This window comes from Oncorhynchus masou, chromosome 5 (assembly GCF_036934945.1).
Source record: "Oncorhynchus masou masou isolate Uvic2021 chromosome 5, UVic_Omas_1.1, whole genome shotgun sequence".
In the NCBI taxonomy this organism is placed as follows: Eukaryota; Metazoa; Chordata; class Actinopteri; order Salmoniformes; family Salmonidae; genus Oncorhynchus; species Oncorhynchus masou.
This window is the reverse complement of record NC_088216.1, coordinates 60643701-60669834: the sequence shown is the minus strand read 5'-3', so window position 1 is coordinate 60669834 and position 26134 is coordinate 60643701. Positions and strand designations below refer to the sequence as shown.

Below are 26134 nucleotides of genomic sequence, written 5' to 3'. Positions count from 1 at the left end.
GTCCTGTCCCCTTTGCAGAAAAGCATCCCCAAAGAATGATGTTTCCACCTCCATGCTTCAAGTTTGGGATGGTGTTCTTGGGGTTGTACTCATCCTTCTTCCTCCAAACACGGCGAGTGGAGTTTAGACCAAAAAAGCTCTATTTTTGTCTCATCAGACCCCATGACCTTCTCCCATTCCTCCTCTGGATCATTCAGATGGTCATTGGCAAACTTCAGACGGGCCTGGACATGCGCTGGCTTGAGCAGGGGGACCTTGCGTGCGCTGCAGGATTTTAATCCATGACGGCGTAGTGTGTTACTAATGGTTTTCTTTGAGACTGTGGTCCCAGCTCTCTTCAGGTCATTGACCAGGTCCTGCCGTGTAGTTCTGGGCTGATCCCTCACCTTCCTCATGATCATTGATGCCCCACTAGGTGAGATCTTGCATGGAGCCCCAGACCGAGGGTGATTGACCGTCATCTGGAACTTCTTCCATTGTCTAATAATTGCGCCAACAGTTGTTGCCTTCTCACCAAGCTGCTTGCCTATTGTCCTGTAGCCTATCCTAGCCTTGTGCATATCTACAATTTTATACCTGATGTCCTTAAACAGCTCTTTGGTCTTGGCCATTGTGGAGAGGTTGGAGTCTGTCTGATTGAGTGTGTGGAGAGGTGTCTTTTATACAGGTAACAAGTTCAAACAGGTGCAGTTAATACAGGTAATGAGTGGAGAACAGGGGGGATTCTTAAAGAAAAACTAAAAGGTCTGTGAGAGCCGGAATTCTTACTGGTTGGTAGGTGATCAAATACTTTTGTCATGCAATAAAATGCAAATGAATTACTTAAAAATCATACAATGTGATTTTCTGGATTTTTGTTTTAGATTCCGTCTGTCACAGTTGAAGTGTACCTATGATAAAAATTACAGACCTCTACATGCTTTGTCAGTAGGAAAACCTGCAAAATCGGCAGTGTATCAAATACTTGTTCTCCCCACGGTCTGTTGAACAAAAATATGAACCAAATGCCACCGGCCAAGTGCATGCATACATGCACATAGTATCAGTCAAAAGTTGACACACCTACTCATTCAAGGCTTTTTCTTTATTTTTACTATCTTCTACATTGTAGAATATTAGTGAAGACATCAAAACTATGAAATAACACATATGGAATTATGTAGTTACCAAAAAAAGTGTTAAAATATATTTTGATTTGTGTATGTTAGATTCTTCAAAGTAGCCACCCCTTGCCTTGACAGCTTTGCACCCTCTTGGCATTCTCTCAACCAGCTTCATGAGGTAGTCAGCTGGAAAGCATTTCAATTAACTGGTGTGCCTTGTTAAAAGTTAATTTGTGGAATTTCTTTCCTTCTTAATACATTAGAGCCAAACAGTTGTTTTGTGACAAGGTAGGGGTGGTATCTAGAAGATAACCCTATTTGGTAAAAGACCAAGTCCATATTATGGCAAGAACAGCTCAAATAAGCAAAGAGAAATGACAGTCATTCTTTACTTTCAATACAGAAATTTCAAGAACTTTGAAAGTTTCAAAGTGCAGTCGCAAAAACCATCAAGCGCTATGAAGAAACTGGCTCTCATGAGGACCGCCACAGGAAAGGAAGTCCCAGAGTTACCTCTGCTGCAGAGGATAAGTGCATTAGAGTTACCAGGCTCAGAAATTGCAACCCAAATAAATGCTTCACAGAGTTCAAGTAACAGACACATCTCAACATCAACTGTTCAGAGACGGTGTGAATCAGGCCTTTGTGGTCGAATTGCTGCAAAGAAACCACTACCAAAGGACACCAATAATAAGAAGAGACTTGCTTGGGCCAAGCAACACGAGCAATAGACAGACCGGTGGAAATCTGTCATTTGGTCTGATGAGTCCAAATGAGAAATTTGGTTCCAACCGCCAAGTCTTTGTGAGATGCAGAGTAGGTGAACAGATGATCTCTGCATGTGTGGTTCCCACCGTGAAGCATGGAGGAGGTGGTGTGATGGTGCTTTGCTGGTGACACTGTCTGTGATCTATTTAAAATTCAAGGTACACTAAACCAGCATGGCTACCATAGCATTCTGCAGCGATACGCCATCCCATCTGGTTTGTGCTTAGTGGGACTATCATTTGTTTTCAACAGGACAATGGCCTCCACAATCACCCAACCTCAATCCAATTGAGATGGTTTGGGATGAGTTGGACCGCAGAGTGAAGGAAAAGCAGACAACAAGTGCTCAGCATGTGGGAACTCCTTCAAGACTGTTGAATTCCAGGTGAAGCTGGTTGAGAGAATGCCAAGAGTGTGCAAAGCTGTTATCAAGGCAAAGGGTGGCTAATTTGAAGAATCTAAAATATACATTTGTTTATTACTTTTTGGGTTACTACATGATTCCACGTGTTATTTCATAGTTTTGAAGTATTCACTGTTATTCTACAATGTAGAAAAATAAAAACCCTTGAATGTTGATAGGTAATGTGTGTGTGATATAAATATATACAGTGGGGCAAAAAAAGTAACCTGCAGAGAGCTGGGACCAAAGTAACAAAGACTACCATCAGTAACACCCTACGCCACCAGGGACTCAAATCCTGCAGTGCCAGACGTGTCTCCCTGCTTAAGCCAGTACATGTCCAGGCCTGTCTGAATTTGCTAGAGCGCATTTGGATGATCCAGAAGAAGATTGGGAGAATGTCATATGGTCAGATGAAACCAAAATATAACTTTTTGGTAAAAACTCAACTTGTCGTGTTTGGAGGACAAAGAATGCTGAGTTGCATCCAAAGAACACCATACCTACTGTGAAGCATGGGGGTGGAAACATCATGCTTTGGGGCTGTTTTTCTGCAAAGGGACCAGGACGACTGATCCGTGTAAAGGAAAGAATGAATGGGGCCATGTATCGTGAGATTTTGAGTGAAAACCTCCTTCCATCAGCAAGGGCATTGAAGATGAAACGTGGCTGGGTCTTTCAGCATGACAATGATCCCCAAACACACCGCCCTGGCAACGAAGGAGTGGCTTCGTAAGAAGCATTTCAAGGTCCTGGAGTGGCCTAGCCAGTCTCCAGATCTCAACCCAATAGAAAATCTTTGGAGGGAGTTGAAAGTCCGTGTTGCCCAGCAACAGCCCCAAAACATCACTGCTCTAGAGGAGATCTGCATGGAGGAATGGGCCAAAATACCAGCAACAGTGTGTGAAAACCTTGTGAAGGTTACAGAAAACGTTTGACCTCTGTCATTGCCAACAAAGGGTATTTAACAAAGTATTGAGATAAACTTTTGTTATTGACCAAATACTTATTTTCCACCATAATTTGCAAATAAATTCATTACAAATCTTACAATGTGATTTTCTGGATTTCTTTTTCTAATTTAGTCTGTCGTAGTTGAAGTGTACCTATGATGAAAATTACAGGCCTCTCTCATCTTTTTAAGTGGGAGAACTAGCACAATGGGTGGCTAACTAAATACTTTTTTGCCCCACTGTACACACACACACCACTGTTGAAGAATGTACTGTATCTACTATGGAGAGAGATGCATGTGAATGTAATCTTGAAATGTATTCTATGTTGCAAATAAGTGTTTGAGATTATATATGTGGGGCTGGTCATATCTGGATGTGTGCTGTAAGAAATGTGTATAGTTTAAGCCTATGAGTGAGCATGTGAGTTTCAGTACATATGCGTATGAACATGTGTTTAAATATGTGCCTTGAAGTGAAAGTGTGAATGTGTGTTCAGACGTGCACGGAGCGGAACTCACCTGTTAGTAATAAGGGCTGAGCTTCAGTCCAGAACTGGCATTCCAGAACATTCCACAAATTCTGCTGCACCAGGGGGCTGGACAAACACACTCCCAAAACATACTCCCAGACACAATCAGTACTGCCAATGAACACACAGACAGAGGATTGCTCACAAAAGACACAAGCTAACATGATCCTTTCTTCGTGCACCACCTACACAATCACTGCCAACACTTCCAACATACAAGCACACACACATACACACAGGTACTCTGCCATTGTCCTGCTCCTAAACACTCCCAGATGAAGACAGTCTGCATGGTGTAGCTGTACCTGGAACAAAGTATTGCAATTCTTCTTACCAGCGCAACATGTAACATGTCCTACAGTTCCTCCGCTTAAACGATTCATCTTAGTGATAGGTAGCAATATAGTGTCGTAATACACAGCAGATAGTTTCCCCCACACTTTGCATTTACCACCTGAGCCCATCTTCACCTGTAGTATACAGCCCTCTCACTAAACATTTATCGAACCTCTCTCTGTACATTTAGGAATATCTTTGTTCCACACCCTCCCTCTCCATCATCCAGATTTTATCCATGGCTTCATTTTCTTTAGCTCTCATTTTTCCCTGCTCCCCCTCTTTCCTTGAGGGCTGCAGCAGGAGTTTAACTCTCCTACTCATTCACACACAAAATACTGTCATTCTTCTTTTCCCTCCTGCTCTCTAACACACAAAGCTTGCCAAACTCATTTCAAAATAGACATGTTCTTTGTTAGCATTCAAACTTTATTCACACAGATAAAAGACAAAAGTAAATCAGGAATAATATTCTGTCAAATGATTCATTACTTATATACACACACAAATACACGACTGCCCTGTGAGACTCACACAGTAATTACATTGGGTGGCAGAGAGACAAGCAGCAAAATAAAATAAAAACAAGCAGAAAAATAATGAGGACGAGACAACTTCTACATCAGCCAACTCTCCTCAGTCTTCTACTGTTCCTGAAAGAGATTAAATAGAACAGTCATTTTATTATGTGCAATTATTGTTGAGGGAAAAAAAGATGGAATACTGCATTTCAACCTTAATGGCAACGACCTTGGTCATGACGTGTGTGATTTGCTCACCTTTACCCTGTGACCATGGAGCTGGTAAGGTGACCTGAAGTCCTGCTGGCAGTTGGAGTAGCCCATGCCCAGCCCCACACCTGAACCAAATGCCACCGGCCAAGTGCGCCCTAGAGATGAGACAGACAATTCACTTATATGAAACAAACCATAACTCCCACAAAGATCAACACATGGACAGCGTTATTATTACAATTACTGTTCTCTGCTGCCTGAGGCAATACTCACGTTTGAAGAAGAGGACTGAGAACACAATCCCCACGCCAAGGCCGGTCGCTAGAGAGAGACAGCGAGAGAGAGAAAGAAAGAAAAGAAAGGGGGTGAAAGGAGGTGCATAAACCTCTCCACAGAGGAATAGAAACAAAAAACAAGTCTGCAGCACACCCTATGATTAAGTATTGGGGTAATGCACACATACACACAGGTATGGAATTCCCTGGTGTGCTTGGAAGTTAGTCTGCTCTAATGAGGTGAGGTGAGGGGCAACATGACCGCTGACCCCAGAGCTGGTAAACAGCACCTGTCAGCCAGACATTGTTCATTAGAGAGAAGCAGAGGGGGATATGAGGAAAAGCATGTGAAAGTAAACTTAAGACAAAAAAATAAAATAATGAGCAAACGAGAGCAAAAAAATGTAATTGAGTGAGAGAGATGTCAAGGGGTATGAGGAGCTCGTGCTGTAAAGGAAAGACAAAGGGGGAGGAGAGATGAGAGGCAGGGATAAGTGAGATAGAGGGCTAGCAGTGTGATCTAGAGATCTGTGATGTTTAGGTTAGGGAGAATGAGAGTCCAGTCAGGTCAAGCAGAGGGTCCAGGTGAGGTGATCTTCATGGCAGGGAGATGGACAGACAAGACACAAATAAGACACAATGATAGAGTGTAAGTGTGGACCCGAGGGGGCATTTGAGGAGATAGAATGTGTTTGTGTGCTTAGCTTCACCTCGCTGTGTGCAGCACCTCACCCAGCTCTAAGGGCAAGCCAGCGCAGAAATAAATAAAAACAACAGTTTGGGCCCCTCCACTTCTTAATTGGATTCAGAGAGCTATGCAGCATGACCGATACGCAGCTGCCAAAGCACTCAGACACTGCTCCCTCCGTCTCAATTACACAACTTACAAATGTCAAACAAGACCACAAAAACAAAGGGACAACATCCGAGATATGTTTATTGCTGCTGATAGACATAGTCTGGGGAGGGGGAAACGAGTGGTTATTGGCAGAGAGGTTTGGAACGTTCTTATTGGTCTATTAAACTACTTTACCGCCTGGTGAGGTCACCAGGCTGGCAAAAACTCTATCCAACCAAAACAGGGTTTGAAATTTTCAAACAGCTCTTACACTAAAAAGGGAACTATTATCTTCACAATTTCACAGTATTAGTCCAACAGTGTGGAAATATATATTTAAAAAAAATATATACAAAAAAATAAACTTGACAGCAATTGGCCTTTAAGATTTACAGACAACTTCTGTCTCTTTAGCCCCACTCTCTCTCTCATTTCCTTTCCATGTCTCCTCCTCCTCTCCCTCTCCCTGTGATTGTTGCCGAAAAGCAGTGGAGCTGGCCAAATATGAGGCCAGATCTGCAACAGATTTACTATTATGAACCTCTATACAACCACAGCTTGACTCACTCTGTTCCTCTGATATCTTTACCTTTCCTTCCTCCTCCCCCTTTCTCTCCTGACTGTGCATCCATCATTCTTCTCTTCTGTTGTTCCCCTCTTACTGTGCAGCAGCTTTCCTGTCTATCCTGATAGGCTGGCTATTACAGGCTCCCTGCTGGGGGCAACGTGATTTCACAACCTTTGGCCTCTTTACACCGTAAGTGTAGATTATTGTAAACCCAGCTGTTGTCAACCCACATACCTTTTCGGGGAATACAGTAAATCTAAAAACAAGGAAAATATTATGTTTGGCAGTCCTCATGGCTAGTTGCTCCAAAGCTAGCAAACATTCCAAAATCAAATACCTCTGTAAGAAAGATGATCATTCAAATCACTCTTTAAGCAAAACTACTTACATAGACAATTTCCCCAAATATTTGTAAGGGTGCAGGAATATCATTGGTTCCAGATCAGAATGTTGTGTGTCATGTTCTTAGACAATATTCCTTTATTATGGATATTAGACACCAATTTCACACTGCATTGTTGACATTGTGTGATCACCTTTATGTTGTCTCAGAGATCAATTGGTAAACTCCGATTTACCAATGCAATGGCACTTATAAAAGTAGATCCTTCAAACACCCCCAAACAGGGATAGAGATCCCAATCAAAGGTGTTATCACATGCTCCACTAAGGCAGTTATTTATCTTATAACTTGTCCTTGCGGTAAAAATTGCGTGGGTAAAACAAAGGGCGAATTAAAAGTACGAATCTCGGAGCATATTAGCACTATTAGGTGCAAAAACTTGACTTACCTAGTTGCGGCCCACTTTTTGGAAGCGAACCACTCGATTTCGTCCCTACGTTATATCAGCATCGAACACGTCACCCTCCTTAGGAGAGGATGTGACCTCAACAATTTATTGTTAAACGAGAAGCAGCCTGGATCTTTAATTTAAAGACCCGTACTCCCTTCGGTCTCAACGTAGACTTTGATCTGAAGACATTATTGTGATTTTGCTATTGAAAATGTTTGTAGGCCTGTGTACCCAAATTGTATCTATGATCATATGCTATCCATTCATGTTTTTGGTATGTTATTTTTATATAACAAAGCCTCCTTTACTCACGCCGCCAAACTTACTCTAGTAAAACTTACTATCCTACCTATCTGCGACTTCGGCGATGTCATCTACAAAATAGCTTCCAATACTCTACTATGCAAACTGGATGCAGTCTATCACAGTGCCATCCGTTTTGTTACCAAAGCCCCTTACACCACCCACCACTGCGACCTGTATGCCCTAGCCGGCTGGCCCTCGCTACATATTCATCGCCACACCCACTGGCTCCAGGTCATCCACAAGTCTATGCTAGGTAAAGCTCCACCTTATCTCAGCTCACTGGTCACAATAACAACACCCAACCGTAGCACGCACTCCAGCAGGTATATCTCAATGGTCAACCCCAAAGCCAACACCTCCTTTGGCCACCTTTCCTTCCAGTTATCTGCTGCCAGTGACTGGAACGAATTGCAAAAATCTCTGAAGCTGGAGACATATTTCCCTCACTAACTTTAAACATCAGCTATCTGAGCAGCTAACCGATCGCTGCAGCTGTACATAGTCCATCTGTAAATAGCCCACCCAATCTACCTACCTCATCCCCATATTGTTTTCATTAACTTTCCTGTTCTTTTGCACACCAGTATCTCTACTTGCACATCATCATCTGCTCATCTATCACTCCAGTGTTAATCTGCTAAATTGTAAATACTTGACTGCTATGGCCTATTTATTGCCTACCTCCTCACACCATTTGCACACACTGTATATAGACTCTTTTTCTATTGTGTTATTGACTATATGCTTGTTTATTCCATGTGTAACTCTGTGTTGTTTGTGTCGCACTGCTTTGCTTTAGCTTGGCCAGGTTGCAGTTAATGAGAACTTGTTCTGAACTAACTTACCTGGTTAAATAAATAAAAAATCTGAGAATTAACCAATGATATCAGGCCACACCCAGCCATGATTACAGACACCTGTGTGTCTTTTGACACTATATAAAACAAGTGACCCTGCAGTGTTTGTCATTATACCCCGATGAAGACAGCTCATCTGTCAAAACTTTGGTAATTAGGTTATTAAATTATTGCATCTGAGTTCCTAGAGTGTGCGAATCTCCTTTACATTTTTCAGGTGTTCTACTCCGCTAGCCAGCACCTCGCCTAAATTGGTGTGCATTTCTTTTGCCTCTTGATCACCTTATCAAGGCCATTTCAATATATTTATATGATGTGTAATGTATGCTTCCTTTTAATGGAAATTGTTACAACACTTTACAGAAACGTCAGCAAAGACAGTTTTGCCCAGTTGCACTATACTGTCTTTCCCTAATCTACTTAATCATAAAGCTACTTTACTATTACAGTTGCTGGATCGTGTAGGTGATGAAACACTTTAAACATGTGTTGATAGAACATTTTAATCATGCATGTTTCAAGTTAATGTCACGTGCAGAAATTCTAAACCCAACAAATGTCACTGATGCTTTATGTAGCTATATGTCATGTCACAATGTGTAATGCAGTCCTATGCTTTGAGCATGCATTTCATGTGCATCATTACGGGATAGTTTATTGGTGCAGTTAATCATATTACCTTAGAGGACTGTCATGCCAGTTTCAGTATTTCTTTGATTTTATATCAATGCAATGTAAGCAACATTTTACAGCATGTTATAGGACGATTTACTGTCACTGAAAAGTTAACTCAAACCCGTAACTGACGGCGTGAAGGGCACAATGTGTTTCCTGGACTGGTCGCAGAATAATACAAACATATAGGACATGAGCAGCGCAAATGTTTTGGTCCGTTTCTTCGACACAATGGCCTGACATATAATTACAACAAACCATACAAAAAAATAGGGGGGGGAAAAGCCCTCTGTTGATGGGGCTTTTGGTTTAAATTTGTCAATGGACCTCATCGGGTAAATTATGGCCCACACTATACGTAGACAGGTGGCCTTGCTAAACTCATGCACCTGGTCCCCGGCTCACACTGCGCATTTTTAGGTTGTACTCTGTTTGGAATCAATTTCTTAATAAATGCATTTATGAAATATCAATATTTACCTATCTTCACAGCGCTATCAGCTAAGCATCGGTCCCACTTCTTTCCGTGTTCATTTGCCATGTTTTCAGCTTCTGACTCCTCACATCTTCATAAATCGCGAGATTGAGGTCATGTGATCACCTACGTCAACAATGTTGCAGATATGTATTTTACATGGATGCATGTGATGACAAGATTTGCTCTATATGACTATTTAATTTCTGCAACATTTCGACAACATTGCAATGTTAAAAACTGTAGTGAAGTAGGTTGTGCCACTGAAATAAATATGAAATGCAATGTATGACAGTCACACATCCACAATGTAAATCACTGATTTGCATCAGCTTGGATGAAGCATTCAGAAATTAAATCATCCAAATGGCCATTACACAGTTTTTTTTGTATTAGCTAAGTGTCAAACCATGATCATTAGGATATCCAGCGGACAATGGTCATGTATCACTCCATTGCAGAAGTTGTTAGTTGTGTATGCTTGCAATGAAATCAGTAAAGCAAACAAGCAGAATCTTTACCTGCAACCTTTGCTTAATCAGTGGATAAGTGTAATAGGTGAACAAAAAGCATCTATTTGCAGCAGATATCAGTCCCATATGTAGGCCTACCGCAAAAAAAAAACTTATCAATCATGGGCAGAAGAGGTGCCAGTGGGTTAGAGAGAGGCACTATGCAGGCCTCTCCAACTCTGTTCATGGAGAGCTATCCCCCTGTTGGTTTTTGCTCCAACCTCAGTTCTAACAAACCTGATTCAGTTTATCAACCAACTAATTATTAGAATCAGGTGCGCTATATTGGAGTTGGCGCGAAAACCTACAGGATGTTAAATCTCCAGGAACAGGGTTGGAGAGCCTGGTAGACTACAGTATATCTAAGAGTACTTTGTTGAGGGAAGTTTTATTATGACCAAACTATGAGGAGTTCAGAGGCATTACAACAATTGACATTGGTTCAATGTCTGAGCGAAAAGACTGAACTACTGTAAAATCACCTATTTATTATCATCAATCTCAGACAAACGCTAAGCCCATTTCCCATGTTATAATTCACAATTGGCACATACATGCATGGTAGTTTAAATGATGTTGATACCAACAATTGCAATAGCCTAGCTGTGTTATATTTCTGCTATGTAACGTGTCACAGATCTTTTGCCGGATTGGTTGACCAGTATTACAAGGTTGAGTCAGACCTAGGTTTATTCGTTAGACCACTTAGTCCTGGTGTGGTCACATACAGACTACATCAGGATCTTGTACCCTTCTTACAAATAATAAAATATTAATCTTGTAGATCAGAGTATTATTGTGACAAGCATGAGTAAAAGTGTTCAGTGGAGCAGCCCCGTTATCATACCTTCCCTCTATCGCCCTCTCTGTTCGTTCTGTATATGGGCTACTTTTTACCACTCACCACTCCTCTCCTCTTTCCATACTTGGCAATACCTTACTTACTCCTCTCCGATTGGCTGCTTCAGAGACCGAGTAGCGTGACCCGGATATGCAATCGCCGCTTGTTTTCTCCGTCCCCCTTCCTTCCTGTACCCCGGTTGAGGAAGTGAATTCGCTGACAAGGCTGGGTTCAGTGAGGGAGGCGAAACAACATCTATCTGGTGGGGGTAAAAACAACAATAGCATAGACGAACAAGTCGTACAAGCACAATACAACGAACGTGTAAAGCCATCGGCGAAAACATATTTGCCCTCCGAGATCGTCACCGAGCGCCGCAGACATGGTAAGGCCGCGGAGACGAGCTGGAGGAATGGGGATGGGTAGATTTTGGTGGGGCTACTAAGGGATATTAGCCAGCTACAGTAGCTAGCTGTCCTTTTATAGGAAGTGCTGTGTTGCGTTTCGAAAATGGCATAGACATACGCTACTCACAGTTAACTAAACGACCTATGATTGCTAGTCCGAATTTCATTGTTAACTAGCCAATTTGTTGAAGTTGCAGGATGTTTTGGATTGAGAAACTAGTTCAGGGATTAGAGACTAGGGTCTCGCTCTCGCCACCCCCTCCTCTTCCAGACACACACCCCATGGTTAAAATAGTACAAGCGCCGGGTTGCCTGTCGCTAAAACCGGACTGCTCCGCCCATTCTCTCGTATGGATTGGAGGTGACACGTAAACCACAATTCATAACTTTTACTTGGCCTCAACAATGTGATTTACGTGTTAAGTGACTTTTGTTGACACCACTGTCAGTGTAACTTTGTATAACACGTTTTACACCACTTATCCACCCCACCGTTTTGCGCAATAATGTAATTAACCTGTAAATACTAATAGGAAAGAATATTCACACATCAAACATCCTTGAATTTTAAGTTTATTGTGGTGCACCTGAAGAAGGAAATTCAACCACAGTTGTCACTTGTATATCTATTTTCCAATATAGCAAAATATTTTTAAATACCTAATGGATTTAAACATTTGAAGTGATGTGTGGCTGCCCTGTCAACTAGAAATATTCACACTGTTCTTCACCTCCAACTCCACTGGAGTCAATATTCCCCCTTTTATGAATGTCTCACACTTGGAATGAATGTCTGATACAATATTCCTATAGTGGAGAGCAGATGGCTTGTCTCCCCAGCCACCCCCTGACTTCACCTCATCCATCCTGTTGGTCCAGCCTCACCGCCGCCTCTGGAACCCTGTGGCAATTGGTCCAGTGTTTACACAAGACCGGGCCGTTGGTAAACACAGTGTCAGGGAGCGCAGGTGTCGGCTGAACAAGACTATTTCATCTGCCCAGAACAGCCTAGATAGAAACCAAAAGTGTGAGAGAAGTCATGCAGTACATGATCTGAATACCTTGGCTGTGTTCGGGAGAAAGCACACTGAGGTTTGTTTAGGGAAAGAATGGTTTTTGGGTGTGTGATTCTCCTATATCCAGCTGCTCTTATCTGGCTTGTAGTCTCTACCTTGGTTTCATCTGATGACTTGGTATTGATTCAAAGACATTGAGTTGGTATTTTATCAAATTTATCTGTGTTGTATATTGGAATCTGTCAGTTGGTGTGTTTTTGTTTATGATAATGACAGTAGGAGACTTTGGATTGGTGGTCTCTACAGACAAAACTGAGATATTGCCTAATCTTTACATCTTTCAAGAATGTGTTTCCTGCGCTAGATAGTATTTTTCATTTCTTGACTTTCATTATAATATGACTATAGTCGGAACTGCATTAGTGCAGATTTGATGAGTGTGACTTGACTTGCTTCAGATACCTGCATTCCTCGGTTGAGTTCATACATACACAACAATCCCATGTCATTGACCGTTGTATTTTATTAGGTGGGAATCAAGGAATATTCATGGACTTGACTTTCCAGGTAGATGATCATATTTGTTTCGACTGAAACGGAAGTATTTTACAGTATAGCTTCGATACAGCACAGAGATCATCTTGCCTGGTTACCCATCCACAACGCTGCGACCAAATGCCATGCCCACTAACATATTGTCTCCACAATGAGTCAGGATTTTCTCTCCTTCCTGACAGCTTATCAAATGTGAACACATTCAAACCATTCTGGTGGGTGTTTTGTACAACGCCCCTCACTTTGACATCAGGCTCGGACTGAATGTATGTAACTAGTCGTGATGGGGGGGTTGATACAGTTACATATCGGGATATTATTTTTGCGCTAGTTGGCTGTACCTGCACCAAAACAGTATTTTTCCCTCATAGCTTGTTCTCCATATTATTTTTTAAATAGGGAGCCAATTTGTTTACTGCAGTTTCATTTCCATGACAGATCAAAACTGGTTTTCTCATGGCTCTCTCTTGTCCCTCTGCTGCAGACATATAGTGAGCAATATGTTTGGAATATCGAAATCACAATATTGAGTAGCATGCATATTGAATCATGAGAATTGCAATACATATTGTATTGGCACCAAAGTATTGTGAGTTCCCTAGTAACTAGTGATAGAGCAGTGGAATTAAATTCAGTATGAGTCGTCAGGCAATAGATCACCTCACAGACAAAAAAAGTATCTGAAATGCTACTCTTGTTGCACAGCAGCGAGCTTCACTTACACAAAATTCTCAGATTACACTGCCTTGGGCTCCTGAAAAGTTTCAATTTAAAGCAGAAGTTGTCATCGGTCAATCAGTGCTATTATATAGAAAGTTTAGCTCACTTCATGATGCCTGGGGGCCCAGAACATAATGTAATTAAAAATAATAATTCTTCATCAGTCAAAGCACTTTGATTAATTTCCGTAATACAAAGATTAACTTTGTTTTCACAAATGTATTAGTGAAGCGCAACATTTTTATGGACCCTCTCTGGCCTGCAGCTCCTTATCTCCTTGCCAAATCTCCTGTACATTTCTCAGTGGTTTCATGTTGTGGCTGGCCTGCCCTCCACGCTAATGTTCTGCTGCTCACCGCATAGTTCAGTGAGAGAAGAACACCATCCGGGAAGGCTCTGCTATGTGGCCTTGTCTGCTAGCTCAGCTTCTCCCTATTACCCACAATCCCCTCTGTGCCCCTGCTAGATCTCCTCAGTAAGTGAACAGACAGGGAGCTCGTGGAGAGACTGACTGATGCCATGACTCAATCCATATTCATCCTTTCTGAAGTTCAGTTCAATCACATTCATTTATAATGGGCTTGTCTGACAAAGTCGAACAGGCCTGTATTATAAAAGACAAGTCTGAGCCCTGAGTTGTTAGATCTAGAGGTTGGCCGATTTATTGGAGGACCAAAAAAGCCGATACCGATTAAATGGCCATTTTTGTTTTGTTGTTGTAATAATGACAATTACAACAATACTGAATGAACACTTATTTTAACTTAATATAATACATCAATTAAATTAATTTCAAGTAAATAATGAAACATGTTCAATTTGGTTTAAATAATGCAAAAACAAAATGTTGGAGAAGAAAGTAAAAGTGCAATATGTGCTATGTAAGAAAGCTAATGTTTCAGTTCCTTGCTCAGAACATGAGAACATATGAAAGCTGGTGGTTCCTTTTAACATGAGTCTTCAATATTCCCAGGTAAGAAGTTTTAGGTTGTAGTTATTATAGGAATTATAGGACTATTTCTCTCTACCATTTGTATTTCATCAACCTTTGACTATTAGATGTTCTTATAGGCACTTTAGTATTGCCAGTGTAACAGTATAGCTTGCGTCCCTCTCCTCGCTCCTCCCTGGGCTCGAACCAGCAACACAACGACAACAGCCACCATCGAAGCAGCGTTACCCATGCAGAGCAAGGGGAACAACTACTAGAAGGCTCAGAGCGAGTGACGTTTGAAACGCTATTAGCGTGCGCTAACTAGCTAGCCATTTCACTTCGGTTACACCAGCCTCATCTCGGGAGTTGATAGGCTTGAGGTCATAAACGGCACAATGCTTGACGCACAATGAAGAGCTGCTGGCAAAACGCACGAAAGTGCTGTTTGAATTAATGTTTACGCACCTGCTTCTGCCTACCACCGCTCAGTCAGATACTTGTATGCTCAGTCAGATTATATGCAACGCAGGACACGCTAGATAACATCTGGTAATATCATCAACCATGTGTAGTTAACTAGTGATTATGAATGTTTTTTATAAGATAAGTTTAATGCTAGCTAGCAACTTACCTTGGCTTACTGCATTTGCGTAACAGGCAGTCTCTTTGTGGAGTGCAATGAGAGAGAGGCACGTCATTATTGAGTTGGACTAGTTAACTGTAACATTGCAAGATTGGATCCCCCGAGCCGACAAGGTAAAAATCTGTCGTTCTGTCCCTGAACGAGGCAGTTAACCCACTGTTCCTAGTCCATTATTGAAAATAAAAATGTGTTCTTAACTGACTTGCCTAGTTAAATAAAGGTCTAAAAAAAACGGCAAATCGGCGTCCAAAAATACAGATTTCCGGTTGTTATGAAAACTTGAAATCGGCCTTAATTAATCGGCCATTCCGATTAATCGGTCAACATCTAGTTAGTCATAAGGCAGTTCTTCCTTGATCTATGTCAATATTGGTCTCCCAGGGCACATCTCTGGCCAGTTCGAAAAGACTAGGACAGAATCACTAAACCAGCCATTTAGTTATCGACAATCAACTGAGACAAATTAGACAATTTCACATTACAGTGAAAAATCCTCGCTTGTAGGAGCAGATTATTGAGTTAATGGCTAATCATTCTCCACGAATGAGTCATTTTTAAAATGAGCACTCTCTTCTTTCTTCGCAAAGGTTTGTACTTGCAGAGTTTTCTAGCAGAAAAAGTAGAAAAGGCAGTGGAGTGAATTGTTCATGTTTTTGTTAAGGGTTAGTAACATTTTCAGTTGCTGGAAACTTGTCTTCATTTATGAGCGCTCAAGCATTCAAAAAATGTTGACCTTTCCAGATACCATAAAATGACGGGCCTGTATCAATAACAGGATGATTAAAAGCCTTGCCTTATATGGTAACCAGTCAATCTGTCTTCCAACTACCATGGTTAGGCCTATCAATTTAAAAACAAATCTTTGACCCAGTCAAAAGGTTTTTAGTGTTTTATTTTGCCTCTACAAGTAAACAAAACCAATGTTTTTATCCAAGGCCCAGTTGTGGTTTTAGACGCTCCCTAAAGGAATCTGCCATGGGGCGTGAACTTGTTGTGACCCACCAATGAGTACAGGCCAATGATTTATATATACACTAGATTACATACTGGATGCTATTTTGAAGCCGTCTTGCCACTCCCCCACCATAGTCATTTAAAAAAATAAATAGGAAGTTACAGAAATGCATTTACTAATGTCTACATTTTGTTTTGGGGCATGTTTACTATATTTAACACCTTCATGCATACTTTTATTATATTTTGTGAGCTAAACATGAAATACTGTAAATTCCAATCATTCCTATGGAGGATTGCTTTTCTGAGGAGTGCTAATATGGCCGACCGGTAGCTTCAAAGCCTCTCCATGGCCAAAACATAGCATCAACAGACAGGGTTTATATACATCATTGGTCCAGACCAACTGCAGTTAGGCCCAGACCTAGTGTTGGCTACTAGATGGGCTTGTCACATGAACAACTCGGCTATTTGGGGGCAAATCCAGAACTTTGTCTCGTGCCACTTTGTTTTGCTTTGATAAAGTTTTGTGACTGAAACCATAAGCAGCTAGCTCCATGACTTTTGTAATCTCAGGATGTGTAGAGTTGAGCGGTATCCGGATTTTCATATCGTCATACCGTCCTGGGGCGTGAACTTGTTGTGACCCACCAATGAGTCCAGCTCAATGATTTATATATACACTAGATGACATCCTGGATGCTGTTTTGAAGCGACCGTGCCGGCCATATGCATAGTTTTTGCAAAAAAGACCTGGCTTTTCAATTGTAAGCTCATTTAGCCTACTTGTGGCTTCCAGACCCTTGTCAATACACAGCTGGAATCACCTGCTCCTGCTTTCTCCAGTTGTGCTATTTACAAGCATGTGACTGGCTAAACTGTTCTGTGGAAGTACGGTAAGCTTCACAATGGGGCGGGTGAAATGAAGAACACAATCTGCTTTATATTCTAACATATTGCACAAGTTGACTGCAGGTATTTACTTAAAAAGTAGTTACAAATATTAAAATGTTTAGAAAAAAGATTTCCAAATTCTCCTTAATACATACGGTTTACCGCCTAAGTGAGTGTATGGCTATGTTTGCCCGGGTTTGAATGTTCTCTACATAGCCTAGTCACTGCCTGGCTTGGCTTGGCTCGCCCCTGTCCTATCACCGTAAGAAGGTAACATGCATCCATCAATGGTTGCCCCTTGCCCCTTTTTGCTCTGTGTTCAATTCAATCTATTTTAGTTGATTCAATTCAGACAGTGATAGTGATGCATTTTAGCATTTTTAAAAGTCAATTTAATCTCAGAAGAGGAATGAAACTGTACTGTTAAAACAGCTAGCCTGTTAAGTTCCAAGACCTGCCTAAACTGTTGAGAATTTTTGTGCAGGGGTGAACTTGGCATGGTTCAAATTTGCTTCCAATCAATGTAAAATGAACAGTGAAACACACATTTTCTCTTGTGAAATGGACAAAAAATGTAAAGTACAACTTGCTTTTAGACTTTCTTTTGCAGAACTAGGCCTATGCATTTTGTGTGTAGGAATGTGTATCAAAAGCTGACTCATTGTGTATTTCAGAATGACCAGCAGCTGGATTGTGCTCTGGACCTGATGAGGCGTCTGCCTCCCCAGCAGATCGAGAAGAACCTCAGTGACCTCATCGACTTGGTGAGTTGCCGGTAGACGACAACCAATCACAGTCCTATACACAGCCCGGGCTGTGCTTGAAATCTCCCATAGTGCAACCAGACCTGAGAGATTAACCTGAATTGGACATAAATCAAACCACACTTTCTCCAGTGATCGTTCTCCACTTTTTTTTATGGTCATATCCATTCTTCCCTTCAGACCCCAGTCTGTTCCTCTTCCTTCCTTCTCCCCTTTGACACCTCTCTCCCCTGGGCACCAGCACTCTCCTTGACCGCCTCAGCCCGCTCCTATGTAGCTAGTTGTTAACGGTCATTAGAAAAACTGTCAATCACTCTACATGGGCCCATTTAGCCCCCACCCTCTCCTTACACTCACTCCTGATGGTTGGGAATCCAATGAGCTCACTTCCCATGTCCTCCTCTAGCACTACCATTTCCCCCTCTCTACTCTTCTGTCCCCCCAACCCACTCTATTTCCTCTGTGATTCTACTGTCGACCCCCGTCTCCCCCTTCTGTCTGTCCCTGTTCCCCCTCTGTGTGTCTGGTGGTTGCCAGGTGTGTGGGGCTGTGTCCAGGGAACAGAGAAGGCATTGTGTCTGTGTGTTCTGATTAAGGAGTGGGTAGGAGGGAGGGGTGGGTCCATGTCACTCTGAGAAGTTATTTGTACCCCTTTATCCCCTGAGATCCATTGATATCCCTTCAAATTCTTTCCCTCCTCTCCCTCCCTCTGTCATTTCCCACTTAGCAAGGAGGCGGAATGAGGAAAAAAACAGCTTAACCTTATTTCCCCCTCATATTGATTCAAGGATATCATATGCCGGCATTCTCTTGTCTCCCCGCCTCATCTGTTTCTCACGCACATTATGCCCTCTCTCTACCCCTACTGTCTAGCCCAGCATAGTTGGCAACTGTTAAAGGTGGATTGAATTGCCAAAGACAACGTTCTTTTAGTAAATTTGCTTCCTGCTACCCCCAGCACCACCACCCTAGACACACACCCTTGTAGTCAGACTAAATTCAAGACTCGAACTATGTGAGTCATTGCTCTATTTATCTTAATTGGGCTTTTAGTGGGTTGATGCACAAGTACAAATTGATAGGTTTCAAATCATATTAGCTGTATATGAAATCGGTTGTTCGTAAGTTACTATGGTACCTGTTTTAAATAAACTGTTTTGTGTATGAAATTGTACAGTATGCTTAAATTACTTTTTGGAAATATAGTTGAAAGTGAGAGACTTATTTTAGTAAACGTTTTGGAGATCATTTGAATGTTTGCATGTAAGTTTGCGAGAAGCTTTGCGGGTAAGTTTGTTGTTGAAAGTGTGTTTGTGTGAGCATGTAGAATACTATCGAAAGTGTGTTGTCGTGAAATCTCTCTCTCTCTCGCTCTCTCTGTGTGTGTGTGTGTGTCCAGGTGCCCAGTCTATGTGAGGACCTGCTCTCCTCTGTGGACCAGCCTCTGAAGATCGCCCGGGACAAAGTGGTGGGCAAAGACTACCTGCTCTGTGACTACAACAGAGATGGCGACTCCTACAGGTAAGACCTGACAGCCTGCAGCTCCTCTTTTACTGCCGTCCTTTCTTTCCCACATGTCATCAGGAACCGTGCCTGGTATATAACAATGACTTAGAATGATTTGTTTGTCAAACATGGAAATATGACCACGCACACAAATGATACAGAGCGACATCCCTTGATTTGGATTTACTCTTGCTCATCCTTGTGTTCTTGTTTCTCAGATCCCCATGGAGTAATAAGTATGAGCCTCCCATCGACGATGGTGCCATGCCATCTGCCCGCCTGCGCAAACTAGAGGTTGAGGCCAACAACGCTTTCGACCAGTACAGAGACCTGTGAGTAACAGTAGTCCACTACTGTATCCAGCACACCAGTACAGAGACCCGTTAATACCAGTAGGCCACTAGTGTTACCAGCAAACCAGTACAGAGACCTGTTAATACCAGTAGGCCACTACTGTTACCAGCAAACCAGTACAGAGACGTTTGCTTATCATTCTACCATAGTAATATCATTAGCACATTATAAAACGGGAAGTTGGGATCCTCAATGTTGATTGGCCAAAACAGCATTCCAACCTTTTGTATGGCAGATGATATACCACGTCTATGACGCAAAGAGAGAACCTGATAAAACCACCAATGACAGTCTTATTATCCATGCCCTCTGTGTTTGTTAGGTATTTTGAGGGCGGTGTTTCCTCTGTATACCTGTGGGACTTGGATCATGGCTTCGCCGGGGTCATCCTCATCAAGAAGGCCGGAGACGGCTCCAAGAAGATCAAAGGCTGCTGGGACTCCATCCATGTGGTGGAGGTGCAGGAGAAGTCCAGCGGACGGACCGCTCACTACAAACTCACCTCCACTGTCATGCTGTGGCTTCAGACGACCAAGACCGGGTCCGGAACCATGAACCTGGGTGGCAGTCTGACAAGACAGGTACATACACTGAACAAAAATATAAACACAACATGTAAAGTGTTGGTCCCATGTTTCATGGGTTGAAAGCAAAGATCCCAGCAATGTTCCGTATGCACAAAAATATTATTTCTCTCAAATATTGTGCATTAGTGAGCATTTCTCCTTTGTCAAGTCCACCTGGCCTCACAACCGCAGACCACGTGTAACCACGGCAGCTCAGGACCTCCACATCCGGCTTCTTCACGGCCACCAGGACAGCTGAGGAAACTGGATTTGCACACCTGAGAAATTTCTGCACAAACTGTCAGAAAACATCTCAGGGAAGCTCATCTGCATGCTCGTCGTCCTCACCAGGGTCTTGACCTGACTGCAGTTTGGTTTCGTAACTGACTTCAGTGTGCAGATGCTTACCTTCGATAGCCACTGGCATTCTAGAGAAGTGTGCTCTTCACGGATGAATCCCAGTGTCAACTGTACCGGGCAGAGGACATATGGTTTTGTGTGGGAGAGTGGTTTGCTGATGTAAACATTGTGAATAGAGTGCTCCATGGTGGTGGGTTTATGGTATGGGCAGGCATAAGCTACGGACAACGAACACAATTGCATTTTTTCAATGGCAATTTGAGCATACAGATACCGTCGCAAGATTCTGAGGCTCATTGTCGTTCCATTCATATGCCGCCAACACCTCATGTTTCAGCATAATGTAAGGCCCCACAATTCCTGGAAGCTGAAAGTGTTTCTTCTTCCATGGCCTGCATACTCACCAGACATGTAACCCATTGAACAGGTTTGGGATGCTTTGGATCAAAGTGTACGACAGTGTGTTCCAGTTCCCACCAATATCCAGAAACTTCGCACAGTCATTGAAGGGGAGTGGAACAACATTCCACAGGCCTAAATCAACAGCCTGGTCAAATCTGCGAAGGATATTTTGCGCTGCATTAGGCAAATGGTGGTCACACCAGATACTGACTGGTTTTTGACCCACGGCCCTACTTTTTGAAAAAATAATAATTTAGCTATCTGTGACCAACAGGTGCAGGTCTGTAATTCCCAGTCATGTGAAATCTGTAGATTAGGGCCTATTGAATTTTATTTCATTTGACTGATTTCCTTATGAACTATAACTAAGTAAAATATTTGAAGTTGTCGCATGTTTTTTTGTTTTTTTTCAGTCTACATACAAATATGTGGTGGGGGGGGTTGTCCGCATGCTTTCGTGATCTATGTCTCTTGGTTTACTTGTTGCAACATCCTTATCTCCACTACTACTGTACTGGACTTTACAATACCCTCATCCCTATCTTTTACTTCCAGATGGAGAAAGACGAGACAGTTGGAGAGTCCTCCCCACACATTGCCAACATTGGCCGCCTGGTGGAGGTGGGCAGAACTACACCTTATGCATGCATGCCCTTATACACTCTCACTCACTGACATATAGAGTTACGCACATGGTGATTCACATGGATTCCTTAGTTGAAATAATTATAGATTAAACCCATGTGAACCAAGTAATACTTAAATGTATACAGTAATACTGTGTTTAGTTACAGTAAAATGACTGCAGTATATTGATATCACAAGATTGTTTGTATGTGAATGACTTTGTAACCTCAGGATATGGAGAATAAGATTCGCTCCACTCTCAATGAGATCTACTTTGGGAAGACCAAGGACATCGTCAATGGCTTGAGGTATGCAGGGGCACACACACGTCACATTGGTAGAAAGTCAGTGTGCGCATTCGACATTGCAGCTACCTTTTTAAAGACGAGTTGAGATTGACTGATCTACAAATCACCTTGTATCCTTAATAGCTAATCAATATTATTTGTAGATCAGTCAGTCTCATAATTTACCCATGATACACCAGTTTTGATCAGGTTTGGGCAACTTCAATGGGGGTGCGAACCACAATCTGAACTCATCGAGGAGTTGGCCCCCACTTGACAGCGATAATAAAACATTTGATCTGATTGCCTTCAAAAGAGGTGCTGCGGGCCGCATCAGTTGCCCATCCCTGGTTTTGATACTCATCTACTGCATTTTTTGTTTGGCCTCTTTCACCCAAACTCTTTTTTTTTTAATGTACTTTTACCCCATTTTCTCCACAATTTCGTGATATCCAATTGGTAGTTAGTCTTGTCCCATTGCTGCAACTCCCCTATGGACTCCAGAGAGGCGAATGTCGAGAGCCATGCGTCCTCCGAAACACGACCCTGTCAAGCCGCACTGCTTCTCGACACACTGCTCGCTTAACCCAGGAGCCAGCCGCGCCAATGTGTCGGGGGACACACCGTCCAGCTGGTGACTGAGGTCAGCTTTCAGGCGCCTGGCCAGCCATGAGGAGTAGCTAGAGCGCAATGTGACAAGTAAATACTGTCCGGTCAAACCCTCCCCTAACCCAGACGATGCTGAACCAATTGTGTGCCGCCTTATGGGTCTCCCGGTCATGGCCGGCTGTGCCTTAGACCGCTGCGCCACTTGGGAGTTCCTCCGTACTCCTTTTTACCCATGGCTGTATCTGGTAACTGGATTTCCCTCTTTTTTTCTTCCATATTGTGTTATCTGCTTTCCATGTTTTTCAGTTCTATAATTCCAACCCTGTTTATTTATTTCCATTTCCCCTATTCAATCCCATTTTCTTCCTGTTCACTCTTTCATCCCACTATATCGCCTCTCCTCCTCCACCTCCTCCTGCTGTCCTTCCATCTCTACTCTATATTCACTTGTCCTTCATTTGTCTGCCTGTCCCTCTCCTCCTTTACCTCCTGCCCCCTCTCCACTGTGCTTTAGATCTATTGACTCTTTGCCTGATAACCAAAAGTACCGGCAGCTCCAGAAGGAGCTGTCTCAGGTCCTCACCCAGCGCCAGATCTTCATTGACTAGGGCCAGAGGTATCGTCTGGCATGGGACAACACGCTGTGTGTGTCTGTGGCATTGGAGTGTGTGTGCCTGCGCGTGAGAGAAAAAGAGAGATTGGGCAAGTAATGTAGTGGCATGGTGTGTGGTTTTGTTTGTGGTGAATGAGTGGTTTCTCAGACAGTTGCAACCCCCTGACGTTTTCTCAAGGAGTGTTTGTTGCAGCTGTTCCAACATGGAGTTGCATGAGGAAGAGCCCTAGATTAACTGACCTGTCTAAACATTTAACATTGATTGCACCTCCTCTTAACAGTGAAAGACAGTGTGAAATCCTCACCGCTTATTGTGTTTCAAAATTAATTTGCTGTTTTTCCATCTGTGTTTATCAGGCTTTCTTCAGGGTGTCCATGGGTCCTTGAAGTCTTTGTCTTGATTTAAAGGCCTTAAGTCTTAAAATATATTAAATTCAGTTTTCAAAGTTCTTCCAAACTGCGGTGGACATGACTACAGTGTTTCAGTTTTATATTGTGTCACTGCTTAATTGTTGCCACTACGAAGAAAGAAATGGAACATAAAATAATACTCCAGGTGTACATTCAAGATGTTAGAGATCTAATCACGTGCTCCTCTGTGTGTGCGTCATGTGCCAGTGAGAGAGAAGAGAGCACAAGGTAGCCTATACAATTTGATAAACAACACTAAGCCTGTACACCTGGTGACCTAGCGCAATGGAGTGTTGACTCTGTTTTATACAATAACAGTGCTGTATATTTGACTTTAAGGCACTTTTTCAAAGTGGTATTGAGTATCATTGTACTAAGCTGGTATTGAAGCCAGAATTCTGAACACTTAGATCAAACTATCTAACGATAAGCCCACTGGGGTAGCCTAAACAAATGCAGATGTGCAACACCATGTTTCAGCCATCGGTAGCATAGCCACTATGGTACTACATCCCTTAGGCTGGAGGAGAATGCTCATTGCTCAAAAAGCACACCTGCCTGATAATATGATCCATGTAGGCTATTGCCTTTGGCAAAAATATTCCTTTTTGCCAAAATGGGCTCATTTCTGGAGAGGAACATTAGCAGGTTTGTGGTGCACGCAGACCTTAAATTGGTATTAAATTGCTTTCCAAGTGGCTTTAAAAAGGTCTGCTGGCTGACCTCGGCCGTCAGGTGAAATGCACTTCCTCCGACACTGGTGCGGGTGGGTGTTAAGAAGCGCGGTTTGGTGGGTCATGTGTCGGTGGATGCATGACTCGACCTTCGCTTCCCGAGCCTTTTGGGGAGTTGCAGCGATGAGACAAGATTGAAAAAAGGTGGTAAAAATACCAATGATAATCTTAAATTCAACTTCATGAAACCTGCATGTACCTAGGTACCTTATTTGCTTTCTGACAAACTCACTGCTACTACATCTATTCCTGAGTTTCAAATTGACCCCTATTCCCCTTGACACTCCTGTATATCTGAAACTATTGGATAGTTTTATGGTACTTGCCTCACCTTAGCATCTGTAAGACTGAGTGAAACTTTTATCATATTGCTTAGATGAAAAATAAACATTCTACAGAAGTGCTTAGGGGGTAGGTGTTGGGTTGATTTTGTAATCTATTGTATATTTAATCTGCCCCACTCACTCCACCCTCTCTCCCCTGATAGGAGTGTTCAGACCCTGGCTGACAAATCGAAGCAGGAGGCTCTGAAGAACGACCTGATGTTGGCACTTAAACGCAAACAGCAAAGCTAGAGATGCTATTGTTATTTTTTCTGTCTTTCTCTGTCTGTTCCTCTCCACCTCTCCCGCCATATTTGTTTCTGTTTCTGTTTGTATCTCTCCTTCCATCCCTGTATGCCTGTTTCAGTGCTGCGTCCTTGTTCATTCATGGAAAAACAAAAAAAGGAGAAAAATGCTTAGCTTTTTCCCCATTTTTTTTATTTGCACGCATTGTTTTGAGGCATCTCATTCTCTATGGAGCCATTCACCTTCTCGCTCTCTCTGACTTGTTATGAATATTATGATAGTATTATGACGGTTAATGATAATCTTACAGTGTGACGGCAATGTTTTTATCCCTATAGCGCTCTCACAGCTGAGTCAGTTTTGAATGAGTGACATCGGCTCTCCTATCCTCTGGTTAAGGGACGGGGCTGACGGACTGTTCTGTAGATGGAGCAGGCTGGGCATTTAAACATTACATTTTTACCAACATTTTCTTACTTGCACCCATTATATCAAAGTGTCTATGCCACCACCTTATATATCTGTATGGACATATAGCTGTCAATTTCCTGAGCGACGTATTGGAGGGAACGGAATGGGAGAGGGCATCTCACGATATTATGTATTGTCAGGATTGGTCAACGGTTTGCTCTTTGTCCCACTCTATCCTCATGCGTTGAGTCTGTGGGAGCATGGGGTCTTGGGATGGCTAGATGGAGATGTAGACTGCTAAAACATGGGGATGGACTGTTAAATTCACTGTGTATACCCATGTCATTACCCCCCCCCCCCCCCCTACACTGTGTATAACATGACGATTTGCATCCCTCTGTCCCTCCCTCTCTCTTTCTCTCTTTCACCCTTGTCTATGTTGGGGTTCACAGTTTGTCTTTTTGCATCTTGACAGAAGCTTTTGACAGTTTCTGTTTTGGGGGGGAATCTTTTGTTGTATTTTGTTTTAATTTTGTAAAGCTTATGATTCATATTGTATTAGAGCCTCCAACAACAATAAAAACAGTAAAAAGCTATCTTTATTGTAATTTTTGCTGTTCTGCATGTCCATCACTCACATGGATGAAATGTTTTACTTCAGAGTGGTTTTAGGTCATCTAAAGATGATCATTTTAATAAACCTGTTTTATAGAGAACCGATGTGGACACTGAGGTTACTGTGCTTTTACAGTACTGGTCAGCTTCTTATTAGTGACACCAGGACTCATTGGGCACAGGAGTCCAGCTCCACACACTGCATGGGTGATT

The 26134-nt window shown here is 42.4% G+C and overlaps 2 protein-coding genes across 2 annotated transcripts; one reads left to right on the top strand and one right to left on the bottom strand.

Moving 5' to 3' along the window:
* Positions 1–4503: 4503 nt before the first annotated feature.
* On the bottom strand, positions 4504–9734 carry LOC135540024 (MICOS complex subunit MIC10-like). The gene is made up of 4 exons (XM_064966323.1): positions 9623–9734; positions 5103–5150; positions 4875–4984; positions 4504–4748 (listed from the first exon to the last, which is right to left on the bottom strand). Exons 1-4 carry the CDS (start codon positions 9681–9683, stop codon positions 4740–4742), a joined length of 228 nt encoding a protein of 75 aa, XP_064822395.1. The 5' UTR covers positions 9684–9734; the 3' UTR covers positions 4504–4739.
* A 1412-nt stretch (positions 9735–11146) lies between these two features.
* capzb (capping actin protein of muscle Z-line subunit beta) lies at positions 11147–25902 on the top strand. Its single transcript, XM_064966322.1, has 8 exons — positions 11147–11355; positions 17768–17857; positions 19257–19378; positions 19582–19695; positions 20040–20298; positions 21601–21666; positions 21904–21980; positions 24814–25902. Exons 1-8 carry the CDS (start codon positions 11353–11355, stop codon positions 24899–24901), a joined length of 819 nt encoding a protein of 272 aa, XP_064822394.1. The 5' UTR covers positions 11147–11352; the 3' UTR covers positions 24902–25902.
* The last annotated feature ends 232 nt before the right edge of the window (positions 25903–26134 follow it).